This window comes from Pelecanus crispus, chromosome 7 (assembly GCF_030463565.1).
Source record: "Pelecanus crispus isolate bPelCri1 chromosome 7, bPelCri1.pri, whole genome shotgun sequence".
NCBI classification, from domain to species: domain Eukaryota; kingdom Metazoa; phylum Chordata; class Aves; order Pelecaniformes; family Pelecanidae; genus Pelecanus; species Pelecanus crispus.
This window is the reverse complement of record NC_134649.1, coordinates 30,757,596-30,777,645: the sequence shown is the minus strand read 5'-3', so window position 1 is coordinate 30,777,645 and position 20,050 is coordinate 30,757,596. Positions and strand designations below refer to the sequence as shown.

At 64.5% G+C, this 20,050-nt stretch overlaps 1 protein-coding gene and 2 pseudogenes across 1 annotated transcript; all 3 read right to left on the bottom strand.

The window, feature by feature from the left end:
* Positions 1-147: 147 nt before the first annotated feature.
* On the bottom strand, positions 148-6,225 carry LOC142593932 (E3 ubiquitin-protein ligase PHF7-like; the record flags this gene model as incomplete). The annotated part of the gene is made up of 6 exons (XM_075714267.1): positions 148-275; positions 4,986-5,152; positions 5,305-5,418; positions 5,641-5,747; positions 5,835-5,997; positions 6,080-6,225. Coding segments are annotated over 6 exons (825 nt in total), but the record flags the coding sequence as incomplete, so codon positions are not given.
* Positions 6,226-7,053: 828 nt separating this feature from the next.
* LOC142593931 (E3 ubiquitin-protein ligase PHF7-like) lies at positions 7,054-14,006 on the bottom strand (annotated as a pseudogene).
* A 783-nt stretch (positions 14,007-14,789) lies between these two features.
* Positions 14,790-20,037, bottom strand: LOC142593930 (E3 ubiquitin-protein ligase PHF7-like; annotated as a pseudogene).
* Between the last annotated feature and the right edge of the window lie 13 nt (positions 20,038-20,050).

The window sequence follows — 20,050 nt, the reverse complement described above, 5'->3', positions numbered from 1 at the left end:
TTGGAGAGGAAGGGGGCATTGCAGGCACGCGTGTCCCAGCAGGTGCCCACGGTTGGGGAGCTCCTGCCTCCCCCTGCCGCTGCTCTCGGCCCCACGCTGACCGCGCCGGCAACCCCTCTGCCAGGCTGCGGGAGGGATACGTTGCTCTCACCCTGCTCCATGGAGTCGGGGGCCTTCCGCTTCCTTGCAGACATGGCGCACGTCAACGGTGAGCGTTTGGAGAGACCCTGTCCCAGCGGCGCTGGGGGTCTCCTCCGGATGCTCCTCTGCTGACTCTGAGGGAGAAGCAGGATGGCGGGTGAGGGAGAAGCGAGACGCGGGCGAGCTGGCAGCACAGGCCCAGAGCCCCGAGGCGTGGGGCTCCCCTCCTCCCTCGGCAGCCCCGCGCGAGCCCCGTCCCTGCCCTGCCCTCTCCTCACCTCACCAGGTCGCACTGACGCACGGCCCGAGCCCGGCGTTGCTTTCTGTGGGCTTGCCCCCGCGGGTCACAGTGGCCGCTGTGACATCTCCACCGCCCTTGGCCACCTGCCACCCATTGTGACACGGCCCCCGCCTCACAGGGGTGGGTGTGAAGTGCCGAGGTGGGGGCCCGAGCCCTCGGCACCCACGTAACCGGGGCGGCTGCTCCTGCAGCAAGTGCGGAGTCAAACGCCGGGTCCCCCGGGGCAGCCGTCGAGGGCGGCACTGTTGGCCGAAAGGTGCTGTTTGGGCAGTGCGACTCCAGGGCTCCAGCCCTGGCCAAGGGAAATCTCTGCTCCTGCCCCCGGCACGGGGAGCGCTGCCAGCAGCTCGCGGAAGGCGATCCTTCCTCTCTGCGCGGCACCGGTAAGGCTGCCTCTGCAGGACTGCCTCCGGTTCTGAGCTCCCCGGCACAGGGGACGGCAGCGACCTCGCAGCCTGGCCTGCAGGGCTCACACATCCCATCCGCTCGGACGCGGTGGGTGGCCGGGGCACAGCACAGGACCTCAGGACGGCGCCTAAATGTCGCAGGTGGCCCAACGTCTTTCTCCTGAACTCCTTAGCGCTTTGGTGACGTGCTGCCTCCGGAAGAAAAAGCAGCGGGACCGCAAGCTGGGGAGTCACGGCGGAAATGGCCTCTTCCCATGGCAATAAACTGCCTTTCCGAGTCAGTGTGAGCCTCTCCTTGGTGGGGTGGGAAGCCGCACGTGGCTGTGGGGCAGCTTTGGAGGCGGTGGGTGCGAGTGTTGGTCTGTTTGAGGGTAGAAAGGCTCTGCAGTGGGATCTGGACAGGCTGGATCGATGGGCCGAGGGTTGTCAAGCGTCGGAACAGGCTGCCCAGGGAAGCGGTTGAGTCAGCACCCCCGGAGGTATCTCAAAGACGTGTGGACGCGGCGCTTAGGGACATGGTTTAGTGGTGGCCTCGGTAGCGTTAGGTTAACGGTTGGGCTCGATGATCTTCAGGGTCTTTTCCAACCTCAATGATTCTATGATTCTAATTGCCGTTCAGTTATTGCTTGATCACCGTTTGATTACCATTTGATTTTCATTCAGCCATCGATCAACGAGCATTTGATCGTCGCTTAATCATTAATGAAACCCTTTTAGTTAACCCCACAACGATGACTTCTCTCAATAATTCGCCTGCGGCACCAGGACAAAAGCCAGACGGCGTCTCAGGCGCAACCAGCGTAGGCAAAAAGGAATGCGAAATCCAGGATTGGAGAGTCCAGGTCCAAAATGCCCTTCAGGACCAAGATAGACACCTGAAACCCCCAGGCGGCCTTCTACAATACGAGCTGGCTGACGCTGCTGAGAGTGACTAGAGGCTTCTTCCCAGGCTGCCTCCCTCAGCTCCTGCTTTTGGAGTGTCCTCAGCCGTCCGCTTCTACCAGCCACCTTCCAAGCCAAACTCCGGTGCTCAGGGCTTCCTCCTCACCAGGCTTTCTGAGGTTTTGCTCGGCCTGCCGACGCCAGGGCATTAGAGATCTCCGTTAGCTAGATGCACGCAGAGGTGAGCGGTGCCAGGGAACAAGCTCCTCCGTTCAGAGCGAGGCTGTGCGTGGCCACAGCTCTTTGGCCAGCTCCATTCGAGCTCCGTTGCCCGGGAGTGCCTCGGAGCTCCACATCGCAGTCCCCCTGAAGAGCACTACCTGTTCTGGCCATGTCTAGACCTCACGTCTTGCCAATCACAGCAGTCAAGAACAGAAGGACAAAGTGCTGCCACCGAGTTCTCTTTTGGACCCTCTGCACCGCCTTTCCTTCCTCATTGCCTCTTTGTTGGCAGAAGAGCCCATCAGGTGTCCCAGGTTCCCCTGCCTTCCTCAGAGAGGACAGCTGCTCCCTGCTTTAAGGAATCAGCTTGCACCGTAAGAGCGCCGGTACTTTGCCTGAAGAGCAGAGGGCTGTTCAAATCTGGACAGCCACCCCACGGGATTTCCTTCGTGCTTTGGTCACCGTCATTCTTTGATTCAGCCTTCTCGCTCTCTGCGCCAGCTCCCACGGAGCTGTTCAGCAGTCACTCTGCAACCAAATCTCTTCTCCTGCCTGCACTAGAAAGGTACTTGCTGCTGGTCGCCAACAGGAGGGAAATCCTTTTGGACGACTGACACTTCCCAGGCCCCTTGTTACCCTCCCGTAGAGCACACGTGATTTTTTTGCTCTCGAGGGCGTATGACAGGACTCAAGCCCTCAGCAACAGGTACTGCTCTGACTCTCCTGAACTCTGTGAAGTCCTTGCCGGGTGTTTGCAATCTCTATTACAAAGGGTTTCTTGGCTTACACTGCAAGAAGGAAGCCTTCAGTTGGTACGGCAGCAATCACGTTGGGGAACAAGGCCCGCAACTGGGCAACGGGGAATGCCTTTTGGCTCCTGTAGCAACACAATCTACAGCAATCTTCATGTCACAAATACAGATGTGACACTGAACTTAACGTTCAGAGAAAAGCAGCTTTGCCGCTTTGCCACAATTCTCACTAAGCTAGGCAACTTAGAGGATAGGAAATCGGTTATAGCCTTGTCCAGAAGGAAACAGAGTTGAAGCGTGTCAAAAATCGCTGGCGCCGGGGCACGTGATTTGGGGGGGCGAGCCGCGAGGGCCATGGCGCGTGGGCGGGCACAGCCCACTTTGGCAGGAGATGGGTGGCGGCGCCGACTGGGCCGTGCCGGGCCACCCTCCTGGGGGCGGGGGCAGAGACCCCCGGTCCCGGGCGTGGGTGTGAACTTCCCCCGGGGAAACTGAGCAGGCTGCGGGGCCAGCGAGGCCCGAAGCACACGGCCATGGCGCTGGGGAGCCGGCCAAGGCCAGCCCGCAAGGAGGGAGGTCTGGGGAAGGTGCTGCCAACCGTCAGTGGAGAAGACAACCGTCTGGGCCCAGCCGCTAACGCTGCCCCTCGAGAAAGGGAGAGGAGGAGGAAGGCGACACATGCGCGTGGCATCTCCCGCTGCAGTCATTAACGGCCACCTTTATTGTGCCGGCGGAGGGGGATCAGGGCCAGCACTCGGGGACGGCGCACGGCTGGTCCCGTGGCGGCGTTCGGGCCGGCTGTAAGGAGTTTGGGCCCGACGTTGCAAGTGGGAGCGCTCTCGCATCCGCGCGGGCCCAGGGGGGCTGGAGCGGCTGCTGCTCTGGAGCGCTGGCGAGCCGAAGGAGGGCCCCGATGGCAGCTGGCTGGCGGTGCTGGGGCTGCTGGTCTCGTGTGCCGCGGAGCTGTGGGACGGCCCCAGCGCGGCCTGGCTGGCGGTGCTGCTCCCAGCACTGGGTGCTGCTGTGCGGCTGCTCTCAGGGCATCCCGTGGGCCGGCTGTAGGGCTTTTGGGCCCGACGCTGCAACCGGGAGCGGTTTTGCGTGCGGTCGGGCCCAGGTGGGCTGGAGCGGCTGCTGCCCTGAAGCACTGGGGAGCCGTGGGATGGCCCTGATGCCGCATTGCTGGGGCTGCTGGTCTCTGGTGCCAGGGAGCCGTGGGACGGCCCTGATGCCGCCTGGCTGCGAGCGCTGGGGCTGGTGGTCTGCGGTGCTGGGGAGCCGCAGGAGGGCCCCGATGGCAGCTGGCTGGCGGTGCTGGGGCTGCTGGTGTCGGGTGCCGCAGAGCTGTGGGCCAGCCCCAGCGCGGCCTGGCTGGCGGTGCTGCTCCCAGCACTGGGTGCTGCTGATGTGCGGCTGCTCTCAGGGCATCCTGTGGGCCGGCTGTAGGGCTTTTGGGCCCGATGCTGCAACCGGGAGCGGTTTTGCGTGCGGTCGGGCCCAGGTGGGCGGGAGCGGCTGCTGCCCTGAAGCACAGGGGAGCCGAAGGAGGGCCCCGATGGCAGCTGGCTGGCGGTGCTGGGGCTGCTGGTCTCGTGTGCCGCGGAGCTGTGGGACAGCCCCAGCGCGGCCTGGCTGGCGGTGCTGCTCCCAGCACTGGGTGCTGCTGTGCGGCTGCTCTCAGGGCATCCCGTGGGCTGGCTGTAGGGCTTTTGGGCCCGACGCTGCAACCGGGAGCGGTTTCGCGTGCGGTCGGGCCCAGGTGGGCGGGAGCGGCTGCTGCCCTGAAGCACTGGGGAGCCATGGGATGGCCCCAATGCCGCCAGGCTACCAGTGCTGGGGCTGCTGGTCTCCGTTGCTAGGGAGCCGTGGGATGGCCCTGATGCCACCTGGCTACCAGTGCTGGGGCTGCTGGTCTCGGGGGCCAGGGAGCATTGGGATGGCCCCGATGCTGCCTGGCTGGTGGTGCCGGGGCTGCTGGGGCTGCTGGCCTCCGGAGCCGGAGATCCAAGAGACTGCCGTGATGCCGCCTGGCTGGTGGTGCCGGGGCTGCTGGTCTCGGGTGCCGGGGAGCTGTGGGATGGCCTCGATCCTGACTGGCTGGCAGTGCTGGGGCCGGTGAGCTCCGAGCTGTGACCGGAGGCTGTAAGGGGAGAAGCAGGAAGGTCAAGGGCACGGCCCCCCAGGCCCGGGGCAGGATAGGTGCCAGAGCGGTGCCCCCAGCCCTCCTGGAGCAGAGAGGCTCTGCCAAGCCCTCCCTGGGCACCCGCGGCCAGGACTCGCCTGGGCCCTGGCCCCAGCCCAGGGGCACGCGGCTGCTTTGCCTCTTACCGGTGCCCAGGCCAGCACAGCTGTCGCACTCCCAGCTGGCCGTGCTGTTCCTCCAGTAGGAGCAGCGTCTGTGGGTGCCCTCGGCAGCGCAGGAGCAGCACAGGAGCAGTTGCCAGGGCCTGGGGAAGCACACGGGTTCATGGCTGTGAGGACAAAGTGACGGCAGCACGGGCTTGTCCGGCAGAGCTCTTGTTCTTCGTCCTGCCGCTTCGAGCCCTTGGCCAGACAGAGATCCCGTGCAGAGCCGCGGGGTGCAGCTTTGGCAACTCACCCCTCTTCCTCTGCCTGCTCCCTGCCTCCTGGGCAAAGGCACTCACGGGCATCGCAGCGCCTGTGCCTCTCATTTAGTGCTGTGTATGCACGGCTGTTCTCCCATGATGGCAGTCTGATGGAGAAAGGAGAAGTGAGGAGCCCCTGCTGCCCGGCAGGGCGTAAGGCAGATGCAGGGCATCCCTGCTCTTCCCCCCGCTGCCCTGTTTCCAACTCCTCCGTGAAGCGGAAGCCCAGACTCACGGGAGAGCGGAGGGCCAGGGCTGCAGGGGCAGGCCCTGGCAGGGCACAGCGCTTGCACCCTCCTGCCTCGTGAGCCGAGCACAAGGACACCAACCTGAAGGGGATTCGGATCCCCATGACGAGCATTTCCGAGAGGAAGAGATCCTTATCCCTACAGAGGGGGCACCGGAAGCAAGAGAAGCCAGCGCTCACAGCCTGTCCCTGCAGGAGTACCATAAGGAGCACGAGTTGAGGCCCTGGTGCTGCTGAGCGCCCGCCGTGCCCCGGGGGCGAGGGAGCGGCTCCTACCTGGATGCAGCCCCTGTGGAACCAGGCGTGTTGGCACGCTGGGCACACCATGGTGCCGTAGGACGTTCTGTCCTCCACAAGGTCCAGGCAGATGAGGCAGGTGGTGTTCTCCTCCGGAGCCGCCCCCACTGCCTGCTCTGGGCGGTGCTCCCAGCAGAAGGACCTGGGGGGAAGGGGAAAGGGACGGGCGAGGTGAGAAGTGCCGGGTCCTTCCCCGCCGGCGGCAAGGAGGGGAGAGGAGGTACCTGTACTGAGGAAAGAACTGGGTGACGCATCCACCCTCCACGGCACAGGGGAGATGGAAGCTGCGGTCGCAGCCCGTCTCCTGGCAGGCGATGGTGGCCCCGCTCTCGCCACAGACGAAGCAGTGCTGGAAAGAGCACAGCAGCCCCCATCAGCGGCAGCCTCGGCGCCCCCACAGGCAGCCCCACGCCTCCGGGCAGGGCGCAGGATGCGGCCGCTGCTGGGTCACACCGCGCAGATCTGCCTGGCGGACGAGGCTCCTGTGCTGGAGCCTCCCTCTGTGGAGCTGCTGGGAGCGAGACTTTTGTCCCAGAGCTGGTTGCAAGGGCTGGGGTTTCTTTCCTGGGGGCTGGGCTGGGCTCCCGCCAACCTCTCCCGGCTCCAATCTCCCTCTTCTTGTCAGGGCCTCACCTTCTGTGCTGCCCGCTCGACTGTCTGTCGAATATCCTCAGGGAGAAATCCCATGAGTCCTACTTCCTTGCCCCATTGCTGAAACAGCTCGCTGGCAAAAAACTGCAGAAGAGAACGGACGAGGAGCTGATGAGGAAGGAGAGCGTGGCAGGGAGTGCCTGTCGCAAAGCTGGAGGGAGCCCCGGAGGAACTCACCAGGCAAAACACATGGGCACAGAGTCCTTGCTTCTCCAGCATGCACCCACAGACATCCGGGTCAGCCTCTGCCCGGCGACACAGCATGCATGCTGCGGGGGGAGAGAGCAAATGGCACCGGGGATGAGCAGCTCTGCGGGGCCGGGGCAAGCGTCCCTGAGGCATTGCCCGCAAGGGCCTCCTGTGTCCCTGCCTAGCTGGCTGATGGGCAGGGCTGGAGGCCTTGGAGAGGAAGGGGGCATTGCAGGCACGCGTGTCCCAGCAGGTGCCCACGGTTGGGGAGCTCCTGCCTCCCCCTGCCGCTGCTCTCGGCCCCACGCTGACCGCGCCGGCAACCCCTCTGCCAGGCTGCGGGAGGGGTACGTTGCTCTCACCCTGCTCCATCGAGTCGGGGGCCTTCCGCTTCCTTGCAGACATGGCGCACGTCAACGGTGAGCGTTTGGAGAGACCCTGTCCCAGCGGCGCTGGGGGTCTCCTCCGGATGCTCCTCTGCTGACTCTGAGGGAGAAGCAGGATGGCGGGTGAGGGAGAAGCGAGACGCGGGCGAGCTGGCAGCACAGGCCCAGAGCCCCGAGGCGTGGGGCTCCCCTCCTCCCTCGGCAGCCCCGCGCGAGCCCCGTCCCTGCCCTGCCCTCTCCTCACCTCACCAGGTCGCACTGACGCACGGCCCGAGCCCGGCGTTGCTTTCTGTGGGCTTGCCCCCGCGGGTCACAGTGGCCGCTGTGACATCTCCACCGCCCTTGGCCACCTGCCACCCATTGTGACACGGCCCCCGCCTCACAGGGGTGGGTGTGAAGTGCCGAGGTGGGGGCCCGAGCCCTCGGCACCCACGTAACCGGGGCGGCTGCTCCTGCAGCAAGTGCGGAGTCAAACGCCGGGTCCCCCGGGGCAGCCGTCGAGGGCGGCACTGTTGGCCGAAAGGTGCTGTTTGGGCAGTGCGACTCCAGGGCTCCAGCCCTGGCCAAGGGAAATCTCTGCTCCTGCCCCCGGCACGGGGAGCGCTGCCAGCAGCTCGCGGAAGGCGATCCTTCCTCTCTGCGCGGCACCGGTAAGGCTGCCTCTGCAGGACTGCCTCCGGTTCTGAGCTCCCCGGCACAGGGGACGGCAGCGACCTCGCAGCCTGGCCTGCAGGGCTCACACATCCCATCCGCTCGGACGCGGTGGGTGGCCGGGGCACAGCACAGGACCTCAGGACGGCGCCTAAATGTCGCAGGTGGCCCAACGTCTTTCTCCTGAACTCCTTAGCGCTTTGGTGACGTGCTGCCTCCGGAAGAAAAAGCAGCGGGACCGCAAGCTGGGGAGTCACGGCGGAAATGGCCTCTTCCCATGGCAATAAACTGCCTTTCCGAGTCAGTGTGAGCCTCTCCTTGGTGGGGTGGGAAGCCGCACGTGGCTGTGGGGCAGCTTTGGAGGCGGTGGGTGCGAGTGTTGGTCTGTTTGAGGGTAGAAAGGCTCTGCAGTGGGATCTGGACAGGCTGGATCGATGGGCCGAGGGTTGTCAAGCGTCGGAACAGGCTGCCCAGGGAAGCGGTTGAGTCAGCACCCCCGGAGGTATCTCAAAGACGTGTGGACGCGGCGCTTAGGGACATGGTTTAGTGGTGGCCTCGGTAGCGTTAGGTTAACGGTTGGGCTCGATGATCTTCAGGGTCTTTTCCAACCTCAATGATTCTATGATTCTAATTGCCGTTCAGTTATTGCTTGATCACCGTTTGATTACCATTTGATTTTCATTCAGCCATCGATCAACGAGCATTTGATCGTCGCTTAATCATTAATGAAACCCTTTTAGTTAACCCCACAACGATGACTTCTCTCAATAATTCGCCTGCGGCACCAGGACAAAAGCCAGACGGCGTCTCAGGCGCAACCAGCGTAGGCAAAAAGGAATGCGAAATCCAGGATTGGAGAGTCCAGGTCCAAAATGCCCTTCAGGACCAAGATAGACACCTGAAACCCCCAGGCGGCCTTCTACAATACGAGCTGGCTGACGCTGCTGAGAGTGACTAGAGGCTTCTTCCCAGGCTGCCTCCCTCAGCTCCTGCTTTTGGAGTGTCCTCAGCCGTCCGCTTCTACCAGCCACCTTCCAAGCCAAACTCCGGTGCTCAGGGCTTCCTCCTCACCAGGCTTTCTGAGGTTTTGCTCGGCCTGCCGACGCCAGGGCATTAGAGATCTCCGTTAGCTAGATGCACGCAGAGGTGAGCGGTGCCAGGGAACAAGCTCCTCCGTTCAGAGCGAGGCTGTGCGTGGCCACAGCTCTTTGGCCAGCTCCATTCGAGCTCCGTTGCCCGGGAGTGCCTCGGAGCTCCACATCGCAGTCCCCCTGAAGAGCACTACCTGTTCTGGCCATGTCTAGACCTCACGTCTTGCCAATCACAGCAGTCAAGAACAGAAGGACAAAGTGCTGCCACCGAGTTCTCTTTTGGACCCTCTGCACCGCCTTTCCTTCCTCATTGCCTCTTTGTTGGCAGAAGAGCCCATCAGGTGTCCCAGGTTCCCCTGCCTTCCTCAGAGAGGACAGCTGCTCCCTGCTTTAAGGAATCAGCTTGCACCGTAAGAGCGCCGGTACTTTGCCTGAAGAGCAGAGGGCTGTTCAAATCTGGACAGCCACCCCACGGGATTTCCTTCGTGCTTTGGTCACCGTCATTCTTTGATTCAGCCTTCTCGCTCTCTGCGCCAGCTCCCACGGAGCTGTTCAGCAGTCACTCTGCAACCAAATCTCTTCTCCTGCCTGCACTAGAAAGGTACTTGCTGCTGGTCGCCAACAGGAGGGAAATCCTTTTGGACGACTGACACTTCCCAGGCCCCTTGTTACCCTCCCGTAGAGCACACGTGATTTTTTTGCTCTCGAGGGCGTATGACAGGACTCAAGCCCTCAGCAACAGGTACTGCTCTGACTCTCCTGAACTCTGTGAAGTCCTTGCCGGGTGTTTGCAATCTCTATTACAAAGGGTTTCTTGGCTTACACTGCAAGAAGGAAGCCTTCAGTTGGTACGGCAGCAATCACGTTGGGGAACAAGGCCCGCAACTGGGCAACGGGGAATGCCTTTTGGCTCCTGTAGCAACACAATCTACAGCAATCTTCATGTCACAAATACAGATGTGACACTGAACTTAACGTTCAGAGAAAAGCAGCTTTGCCGCTTTGCCACAATTCTCACTAAGCTAGGCAACTTAGAGGATAGGAAATCGGTTATAGCCTTGTCCAGAAGGAAACAGAGTTGAAGCGTGTCAAAAATCGCTGGCGCCGGGGCACGTGATTTGGGGGGGCGAGCCGCGAGGGCCATGGCGCGTGGGCGGGCACAGCCCACTTTGGCAGGAGATGGGTGGCGGCGCCGACTGGGCCGTGCCGGGCCACCCTCCTGGGGGCGGGGGCAGAGACCCCCGGTCCCGGGCGTGGGTGTGAACTTCCCCCGGGGAAACTGAGCAGGCTGCGGGGCCAGCGAGGCCCGAAGCACACGGCCATGGCGCTGGGGAGCCGGCCAAGGCCAGCCCGCAAGGAGGGAGGTCTGGGGAAGGTGCTGCCAACCGTCAGTGGAGAAGACAACCGTCTGGGCCCAGCCGCTAACGCTGCCCCTCGAGAAAGGGAGAGGAGGAGGAAGGCGACACATGCGCGTGGCATCTCCCGCTGCAGTCATTAACGGCCACCTTTATTGTGCCGGCGGAGGGGGATCAGGGCCAGCACTCGGGGACGGCGCACGGCTGGTCCCGTGGCGGCGTTCGGGCCGGCTGTAAGGAGTTTGGGCCCGACGTTGCAAGTGGGAGCGCTCTCGCATCCGCGCGGGCCCAGGGGGGCTGGAGCGGCTGCTGCTCTGGAGCGCTGGCGAGCCGAAGGAGGGCCCCGATGGCAGCTGGCTGGCGGTGCTGGGGCTGCTGGTCTCGTGTGCCGCGGAGCTGTGGGACGGCCCCAGCGCGGCCTGGCTGGCGGTGCTGCTCCCAGCACTGGGTGCTGCTGTGCGGCTGCTCTCAGGGCATCCCGTGGGCCGGCTGTAGGGCTTTTGGGCCCGACGCTGCAACCGGGAGCGGTTTTGCGTGCGGTCGGGCCCAGGTGGGCTGGAGCGGCTGCTGCCCTGAAGCACTGGGGAGCCGTGGGATGGCCCTGATGCCGCATTGCTGGGGCTGCTGGTCTCCGTTGCTAGGGAGCCGTGGGACGGCCCTGATGCCGCCTGGCTGCGAGCGCTGGGGCTGGTGGTCTGCGGTGCTGGGGAGCCGCAGGAGGGCCCCGATGGCAGCTGGCTGGCGGTGCTGGGGCTGCTGGTGTCGGGTGCCGCAGAGCTGTGGGCCAGCCCCAGCGCGGCCTGGCTGGCGGTGCTGCTCCCAGCACTGGGTGCTGCTGATGTGCGGCTGCTCTCAGGGCATCCTGTGGGCCGGCTGTAGGGCTTTTGGGCCCGATGCTGCAACCGGGAGCGGTTTTGCGTGCGGTCGGGCCCAGGTGGGCGGGAGCGGCTGCTGCCCTGAAGCACAGGGGAGCCGAAGGAGGGCCCCGATGGCAGCTGGCTGGCGGTGCTGGGGCTGCTGGTCTCGTGTGCCGCGGAGCTGTGGGACAGCCCCAGCGCGGCCTGGCTGGCGGTGCTGCTCCCAGCACTGGGTGCTGCTGTGCGGCTGCTCTCAGGGCATCCCGTGGGCTGGCTGTAGGGCTTTTGGGCCCGACGCTGCAACCGGGAGCGGTTTCGCGTGCGGTCGGGCCCAGGTGGGCGGGAGCGGCTGCTGCCCTGAAGCACTGGGGAGCCATGGGATGGCCCCAATGCCGCCAGGCTACCAGTGCTGGGGCTGCTGGTCTCCGTTGCTAGGGAGCCGTGGGATGGCCCTGATGCCACCTGGCTACCAGTGCTGGGGCTGCTGGTCTCGGGGGCCAGGGAGCATTGGGATGGCCCCGATGCTGCCTGGCTGGTGGTGCCGGGGCTGCTGGGGCTGCTGGCCTCCGGAGCCGGAGATCCAAGAGACTGCCGTGATGCCGCCTGGCTGGTGGTGCCGGGGCTGCTGGTCTCGGGTGCCGGGGAGCTGTGGGATGGCCTCGATCCTGACTGGCTGGCAGTGCTGGGGCCGGTGAGCTCCGAGCTGTGACCGGAGGCTGTAAGGGGAGAAGCAGGAAGGTCAAGGGCACGGCCCCCCAGGCCCGGGGCAGGATAGGTGCCAGAGCGGTGCCCCCAGCCCTCCTGGAGCAGAGAGGCTCTGCCAAGCCCTCCCTGGGCACCCGCGGCCAGGACTCGCCTGGGCCCTGGCCCCAGCCCAGGGGCACGCGGCTGCTTTGCCTCTTACCGGTGCCCAGGCCAGCACAGCTGTCGCACTCCCAGCTGGCCGTGCTGTTCCTCCAGTAGGAGCAGCGTCTGTGGGTGCCCTCGGCAGCGCAGGAGCAGCACAGGAGCAGTTGCCAGGGCCTGGGGAAGCACACGGGTTCATGGCTGTGAGGACAAAGTGACGGCAGCACGGGCTTGTCCGGCAGAGCTCTTGTTCTTCGTCCTGCCGCTTCGAGCCCTTGGCCAGACAGAGATCCCGTGCAGAGCCGCGGGGTGCAGCTTTGGCAACTCACCCCTCTTCCTCTGCCTGCTCCCTGCCTCCTGGGCAAAGGCACTCACGGGCATCGCAGCGCCTGTGCCTCTCATTTAGTGCTGCGTATGCACGGCTGTTCTCCCATGATGGCAGTCTGATGGAGAAAGGAGAAGTGAGGAGCCCCTGCTGCCCGGCAGGGCGTAAGGCAGATGCAGGGCATCCCTGCTCTTCCCCCCGCTGCCCTGTTTCCAACTCCTCCGTGAAGCGGAAGCCCAGACTCACGGGAGAGCGGAGGGCCAGGGCTGCAGGGGCAGGCCCTGGCAGGGCACAGCGCTTGCACCCTCCTGCCTCGTGAGCCGAGCACAAGGACACCAACCTGAAGGGGATTCGGATCCCCATGACGAGCATTTCCGAGAGGAAGAGATCCTTATCCCTACAGAGGGGGCACCGGAAGCAAGAGAAGCCAGCGCTCACAGCCTGTCCCTGCAGGAGTACCATAAGGAGCACGAGTTGAGGCCCTGGTGCTGCTGAGCGCCCGCCGTGCCCCGGGGGCGAGGGAGCGGCTCCTACCTGGATGCAGCCCCTGTGGAACCAGGCGTGTTGGCACGCTGGGCACACCATGGTGCCGTAGGACGTTCTGTCCTCCACAAGGTCCAGGCAGATGAGGCAGGTGGTGTTCTCCTCCGGAGCCGCCCCCACTGCCTGCTCTGGGCGGTGCTCCCAGCAGAAGGACCTGGGGGGAAGGGGAAAGGGACGGGCGAGGTGAGAAGTGCCGGGTCCTTCCCCGCCGGCGGCGAGGAGGGGAGAGGAGGTACCTGTACTGAGGAAAGAACTGGGTGACGCATCCACCCTCCACGGCACAGGGGAGATGGAAGCTGCGGTCGCAGCCCGTCTCCTGGCAGGCGATGGTGGCCCCGCTCTCGCCACAGACGAAGCAGTGCTGGAAAGAGCACAGCAGCCCCCATCAGCGGCAGCCTCGGCGCCCCCACAGGCAGCCCCACGCCTCCGGGCAGGGCGCAGGATGCGGCCGCTGCTGGGTCACACCGCGCAGATCTGCCTGGCGGACGAGGCTCCTGTGCTGGAGCCTCCCTCTGTGGAGCTGCTGGGAGCGAGACTTTTGTCCCAGAGCTGGTTGCAAGGGCTGGGGTTTCTTTCCTGGGGGCTGGGCTGGGCTCCCGCCAACCTCTCCCGGCTCCAATCTCCCTCTTCTTGTCAGGGCCTCACCTTCTGTGCTGCCCGCTCGACTGTCTGTCGAATATCCTCAGGGAGAAATCCCATGAGTCCTACTTCCTTGCCCCATTGCTGAAACAGCTCGCTGGCAAAAAACTGCAGAAGAGAACGGACGAGGAGCTGATGAGGAAGGAGAGCGTGGCAGGGAGTGCCTGTCGCAAAGCTGGAGGGAGCCCCGGAGGAACTCACCAGGCAAAACACATGGGCACAGAGTCCTTGCTTCTCCAGCATGCACCCACAGACATCCGGGTCAGCCTCTGCCCGGCGACACAGCATGCATGCTGCGGGGGGAGAGAGCAAATGGCACCGGGGATGAGCAGCTCTGCGGGGCCGGGGCAAGCGTCCCTGAGGCATTGCCCGCAAGGGCCTCCTGTGTCCCTGCCTAGCTGGCTGATGGGCAGGGCTGGAGGCCTTGGAGAGGAAGGGGGCATTGCAGGCACGCGTGTCCCAGCAGGTGCCCACGGTTGGGGAGCTCCTGCCTCCCCCTGCCGCTGCTCTCGGCCCCACGCTGACCGCGCCGGCAACCCCTCTGCCAGGCTGCGGGAGGGATACGTTGCTCTCACCCTGCTCCATGGAGTCGGGGGCCTTCCGCTTCCTTGCAGACATGGCGCACGTCAACGGTGAGCGTTTGGAGAGACCCTGTCCCAGCGGCGCTGGGGGTCTCCTCCGGATGCTCCTCTGCTGACTCTGAGGGAGAAGCAGGATGGCGGGTGAGGGAGAAGCGAGACGCGGGCGAGCTGGCAGCACAGGCCCAGAGCCCCGAGGCGTGGGGCTCCCCTCCTCCCTCGGCAGCCCCGCGCGAGCCCCGTCCCTGCCCTGCCCTCTCCTCACCTCACCAGGTCGCACTGACGCACGGCCCGAGCCCGGCGTTGCTTTCTGTGGGCTTGCCCCCGCGGGTCACAGTGGCCGCTGTGACATCTCCACCACCCTTGGCCACCTGCCACCCATTGTGACACGGCCCCCGCCTCACAGGGGTGGGTGTGAAGTGCCGAGGTGGGGGCCCGAGCCCTCGGCACCCACGTAACCGGGGCGGCTGCTCCTGCAGCAAGTGCGGAGTCAAACGCCGGGTCCCCCGGGGCAGCCGTCGAGGGCGGCACTGTTGGCCGAAAGGTGCTGTTTGGGCAGTGCGACTCCAGGGCTCCAGCCCTGGCCAAGGGAAATCTCTGCTCCTGCCCCCGGCACGGGGAGCGCTGCCAGCAGCTCGCGGAAGGCGATCCTTCCTCTCTGCGCGGCACCGGTAAGGCTGCCTCTGCAGGACTGCCTCCGGTTCTGAGCTCCCCGGCACAGGGGACGGCAGCGACCTCGCAGCCTGGCCTGCAGGGCTCACACATCCCATCCGCTCGGACGCGGTGGGTGGCCGGGGCACAGCACAGGACCTCAGGACGGCGCCTAAATGTCGCAGGTGGCCCAACGTCTTTCTCCTGAACTCCTTAGCGCTTTGGTGACGTGCTGCCTCCGGAAGAAAAAGCAGCGGGACCGCAAGCTGGGGAGTCACGGCGGAAATGGCCTCTTCCCATGGCAATAAACTGCCTTTCCGAGTCAGTGTGAGCCTCTCCTTGGTGGGGTGGGAAGCCGCACGTGGCTGTGGGGCAGCTTTGGAGGCGGTGGGTGCGAGTGTTGGTCTGTTTGAGGGTAGAAAGGCTCTGCAGTGGGATCTGGACAGGCTGGATCGATGGGCCGAGGGTTGTCAAGCGTCGGAACAGGCTGCCCAAGGAAGCGGTTGAGTCAGCACCCCCGGAGGTATCTCAAAGACGTGTGGACGCGGCGCTTAGGGACATGGTTTAGTGGTGGCCTCGGTAGCGTTAGGTTAACGGTTGGGCTCGATGATCTTCAGGGTCTTTTCCAACCTCAATGATTCTATGATTCTAATTGCCGTTCAGTTATTGCTTGATCACCGTTTGATTACCATTTGATTTTCATTCAGCCATCGATCAACGAGCATTTGATCGTCGCTTAATCATTAATGAAACCCTTTTAGTTAACCCCACAACGATGACTTCTCTCAATAATTCGCCTGCGGCACCAGGACAAAAGCCAGACGGCGTCTCAGGCGCAACCAGCGTAGGCAAAAAGGAATGCGAAATCCAGGATTGGAGAGTCCAGGTCCAAAATGCCCTTCAGGACCAAGATAGACACCTGAAACCCCCAGGCGGCCTTCTACAATACGAGCTGGCTGACGCTGCTGAGAGTGACTAGAGGCTTCTTCCCAGGCTGCCTCCCTCAGCTCCTGCTTTTGGAGTGTCCTCAGCCGTCCGCTTCTACCAGCCACCTTCCAAGCCAAACTCCGGTGCTCAGGGCTTCCTCCTCACCAGGCTTTCTGAGGTTTTGCTCGGCCTGCCGACGCCAGGGCATTAGAGATCTCCGTTAGCTAGATGCACGCAGAGGTGAGCGGTGCCAGGGAACAAGCTCCTCCGTTCAGAGCGAGGCTGTGCGTGGCCACAGCTCTTTGGCCAGCTCCATTCGAGCTCCGTTGCCCGGGAGTGCCTCGGAGCTCCACATCGCAGTCCCCCTGAAGAGCACTACCTGTTCTGGCCATGTCTAGACCTCACGTCTTGCCAATCACAGCAGTCAAGAACAGAAGGACAAAGTGCTGCCACCGAGTTCTCTTTTGGACCCTCTGCACCGCCTTTCCTTCCTCATTGCCTCTTTGTTGGCAGAAGAGCCCATCAGGTGTCCCAGGTTCCCCTGCCTTCCTCAGAGAGGACAGCTGCTCCCTGCTTTAAGGAATCAGCTTGCACCGTAAGAGCGCCGGTACTTTGCCTGAAGAGCAGAGGGCTGTTCAAATCTGGACAGCCACCCCACGGGATTTCCTTCGTGCTTTGGTCACCGTCATTCTTTGATTCAGCCTTCTCGCTCTCTGCGCCAGCTCCCACGGAGCTGTTCAGCAGTCACTCTGCAACCAAATCTCTTCTCCTGCCTGCACTAGAAAGGTACTTGCTGCTGGTCGCCAACAGGAGGGAAATCCTTTTGGACGACTGACACTTCCCAGGCCCCTTGTTACCCTCCCGTAGAGCACACGTGATTTTTTTGCTCTCGAGGGCGTATGACAGGACTCAAGCCCTCAGCAACAGGTACTGCTCTGACTCTCCTGAACTCTGTGAAGTCCTTGCCGGGTGTTTGCAATCTCTATTACAAAGGGTTTCTTGGCTTACACTGCAAGAAGGAAGCCTTCAGTTGGTACGGCAGCAATCACGTTGGGGAACAAGGCCCGCAACTGGGCAACGGGGAATGCCTTTTGGCTCCTGTAGCAACACAATCTACAGCAATCTTCATGTCACAAATACAGATGTGACACTGAACTTAACGTTCAGAGAAAAGCAGCTTTGCCGCTTTGCCACAATTCTCACTAAGCTAGGCAACTTAGAGGATAGGAAATCGGTTATAGCCTTGTCCAGAAGGAAACAGAGTTGAAGCGTGTCAAAAATCGCTGGCGCCGGGGCACGTGATTTGGGGGGGCGAGCCGCGAGGGCCATGGCGCGTGGGCGGGCACAGCCCACTTTGGCAGGAGATGGGTGGCGGCGCCGACTGGGCCGTGCCGGGCCACCCTCCTGGGGGCGGGGGCAGAGACCCCCGGTCCCGGGCGTGGGTGTGAACTTCCCCCGGGGAAACTGAGCAGGCTGCGGGGCCAGCGAGGCCCGAAGCACACGGCCATGGCGCTGGGGAGCCGGCCAAGGCCAGCCCGCAAGGAGGGAGGTCTGGGGAAGGTGCTGCCAACCGTCAGTGGAGAAGACAACCGTCTGGGCCCAGCCGCTAACGCTGCCCCTCGAGAAAGGGAGAGGAGGAGGAAGGCGACACATGCGCGTGGCATCTCCCGCTGCAGTCATTAACGGCCACCTTTATTGTGCCGGCGGAGGGGGATCAGGGCCAGCACTCGGGGACGGCGCACGGCTGGTCCCGTGGCGGCGTTCGGGCCGGCTGTAAGGAGTTTGGGCCCGACGTTGCAAGTGGGAGCGCTCTCGCATCCGCGCGGGCCCAGGGGGGCTGGAGCGGCTGCTGCTCTGGAGCGCTGGCGAGCCGAAGGAGGGCCCCGATGGCAGCTGGCTGGCGGTGCTGGGGCTGCTGGTCTCGTGTGCCGCGGAGCTGTGGGACGGCCCCAGCGCGGCCTGGCTGGCGGTGCTGCTCCCAGCACTGGGTGCTGCTGTGCGGCTGCTCTCAGGGCATCCCGTGGGCCGGCTGTAGGGCTTTTGGGCCCGACGCTGCAACCGGGAGCGGTTTTGCGTGCGGTCGGGCCCAGGTGGGCTGGAGCGGCTGCTGCCCTGAAGCACTGGGGAGCCGTGGGATGGCCCTGATGCCGCATTGCTGGGGCTGCTGGTCTCCGTTGCTAGGGAGCCGTGGGACGGCCCTGATGCCGCCTGGCTGCGAGCGCTGGGGCTGGTGGTCTGCGGTGCTGGGGAGCCGCAGGAGGGCCCCGATGGCAGCTGGCTGGCGGTGCTGGGGCTGCTGGTGTCGGGTGCCGCAGAGCTGTGGGCCAGCCCCAGCGCGGCCTGGCTGGCGGTGCTGCTCCCAGCACTGGGTGCTGCTGATGTGCGGCTGCTCTCAGGGCATCCTGTGGGCCGGCTGTAGGGCTTTTGGGCCCGATGCTGCAACCGGGAGCGGTTTTGCGTGCGGTCGGGCCCAGGTGGGCGGGAGCGGCTGCTGCCCTGAAGCACAGGGGAGCCGAAGGAGGGCCCCGATGGCAGCTGGCTGGCGGTGCTGGGGCTGCTGGTCTCGTGTGCCGCGGAGCTGTGGGACAGCCCCAGCGCGGCCTGGCTGGCGGTGCTGCTCCCAGCACTGGGTGCTGCTGTGCGGCTGCTCTCAGGGCATCCCGTGGGCTGGCTGTAGGGCTTTTGGGCCCGACGCTGCAACCGGGAGCGGTTTCGCGTGCGGTCGGGCCCAGGTGGGCGGGAGCGGCTGCTGCCCTGAAGCACTGGGGAGCCATGGGATGGCCCCAATGCCGCCAGGCTACCAGTGCTGGGGCTGCTGGTCTCCGTTGCTAGGGAGCCGTGGGATGGCCCTGATGCCACCTGGCTACCAGTGCTGGGGCTGCTGGTCTCGGGGGCCAGGGAGCATTGGGATGGCCCCGATGCTGCCTGGCTGGTGGTGCCGGGGCTGCTGGGGCTGCTGGCCTCCGGAGCCGGAGATCCAAGAGACTGCCGTGATGCCGCCTGGCTGGTGGTGCCGGGGCTGCTGGTCTCGGGTGCCGGGGAGCTGTGGGATGGCCTCGATCCTGACTGGCTGGCAGTGCTGGGGCCGGTGAGCTCCGAGCTGTGACCGGAGGCTGTAAGGGGAGAAGCAGGAAGGTCAAGGGCACGGCCCCCCAGGCCCGGGGCAGGATAGGTGCCAGAGCGGTGCCCCCAGCCCTCCTGGAGCAGAGAGGCTCTGCCAAGCCCTCCCTGGGCACCCGCGGCCAGGACTCGCCTGGGCCCTGGCCCCAGCCCAGGGGCACGCGGCTGCTTTGCCTCTTACCGGTGCCCAGGCCAGCACAGCTGTCGCACTCCCAGCTGGCCGTGCTGTTCCTCCAGTAGGAGCAGCGTCTGTGGGTGCCCTCGGCAGCGCAGGAGCAGCACAGGAGCAGTTGCCAGGGCCTGGGGAAGCACACGGGTTCATGGCTGTGAGGACAAAGTGACGGCAGCACGGGCTTGTCCGGCAGAGCTCTTGTTCTTCGTCCTGCCGCTTCGAGCCCTTGGCCAGACAGAGATCCCGTGCAGAGCCGCGGGGTGCAGCTTTGGCAACTCACCCCTCTTCCTCTGCCTGCTCCCTGCCTCCTGGGCAAAGGCACTCACGGGCATCGCAGCGCCTGTGCCTCTCATTTAGTGCTGCGTATGCACGGCTGTTCTCCCATGATGGCAGTCTGATGGAGAAAGGAGAAGTGAGGAGCCCCTGCTGCCCGGCAGGGCGTAAGGCAGATGCAGGGCATCCCTGCTCTTCCCCCCGCTGCCCTGTTTCCAACTCCTCCGTGAAGCGGAAGCCCAGACTCACGGGAGAGCGGAGGGCCAGGGCTGCAGGGGCAGGCCCTGGCAGGGCACAGCGCTTGCACCCTCCTGCCTCGTGAGCCGAGCACAAGGACACCAACCTGAAGGGGATTCGGATCCCCATGACGAGCATTTCCGAGAGGAAGAGATCCTTATCCCTACAGAGGGGGCACCGGAAGCAAGAGAAGCCAGCGCTCACAGCCTGTCCCTGCAGGAGTACCATAAGGAGCACGAGTTGAGGCCCTGGTGCTGCTGAGCGCCCGCCGTGCCCCGGGGGCGAGGGAGCGGCTCCTACCTGGATGCAGCCCCTGTGGAACCAGGCGTGTTGGCACGCTGGGCACACCATGGTGCCGTAGGACGTTCTGTCCTCCACAAGGTCCAGGCAGATGAGGCAGGTGGTGTTCTCCTCCGGAGCCGCCCCCACTGCCTGCTCTGGGCGGTGCTCCCAGCAGAAGGACCTGGGGGGAAGGGGAAAGGGACGGGCGAGGTGAGAAGTGCCGGGTCCTTCCCCGCCGGCGGCGAGGAGGGGAGAGGAGGTACCTGTACTGAGGAAAGAACTGGGTGACGCATCCACCCTCCACGGCACAGGGGAGATGGAAGCTGCGGTCGCAGCCCGTCTCCTGGCAGGCGATGGTGGCCCCGCTCTCGCCACAGACGAAGCAGTGCTGGAAAGAGCACAGCAGCCCCCATCAGCGGCAG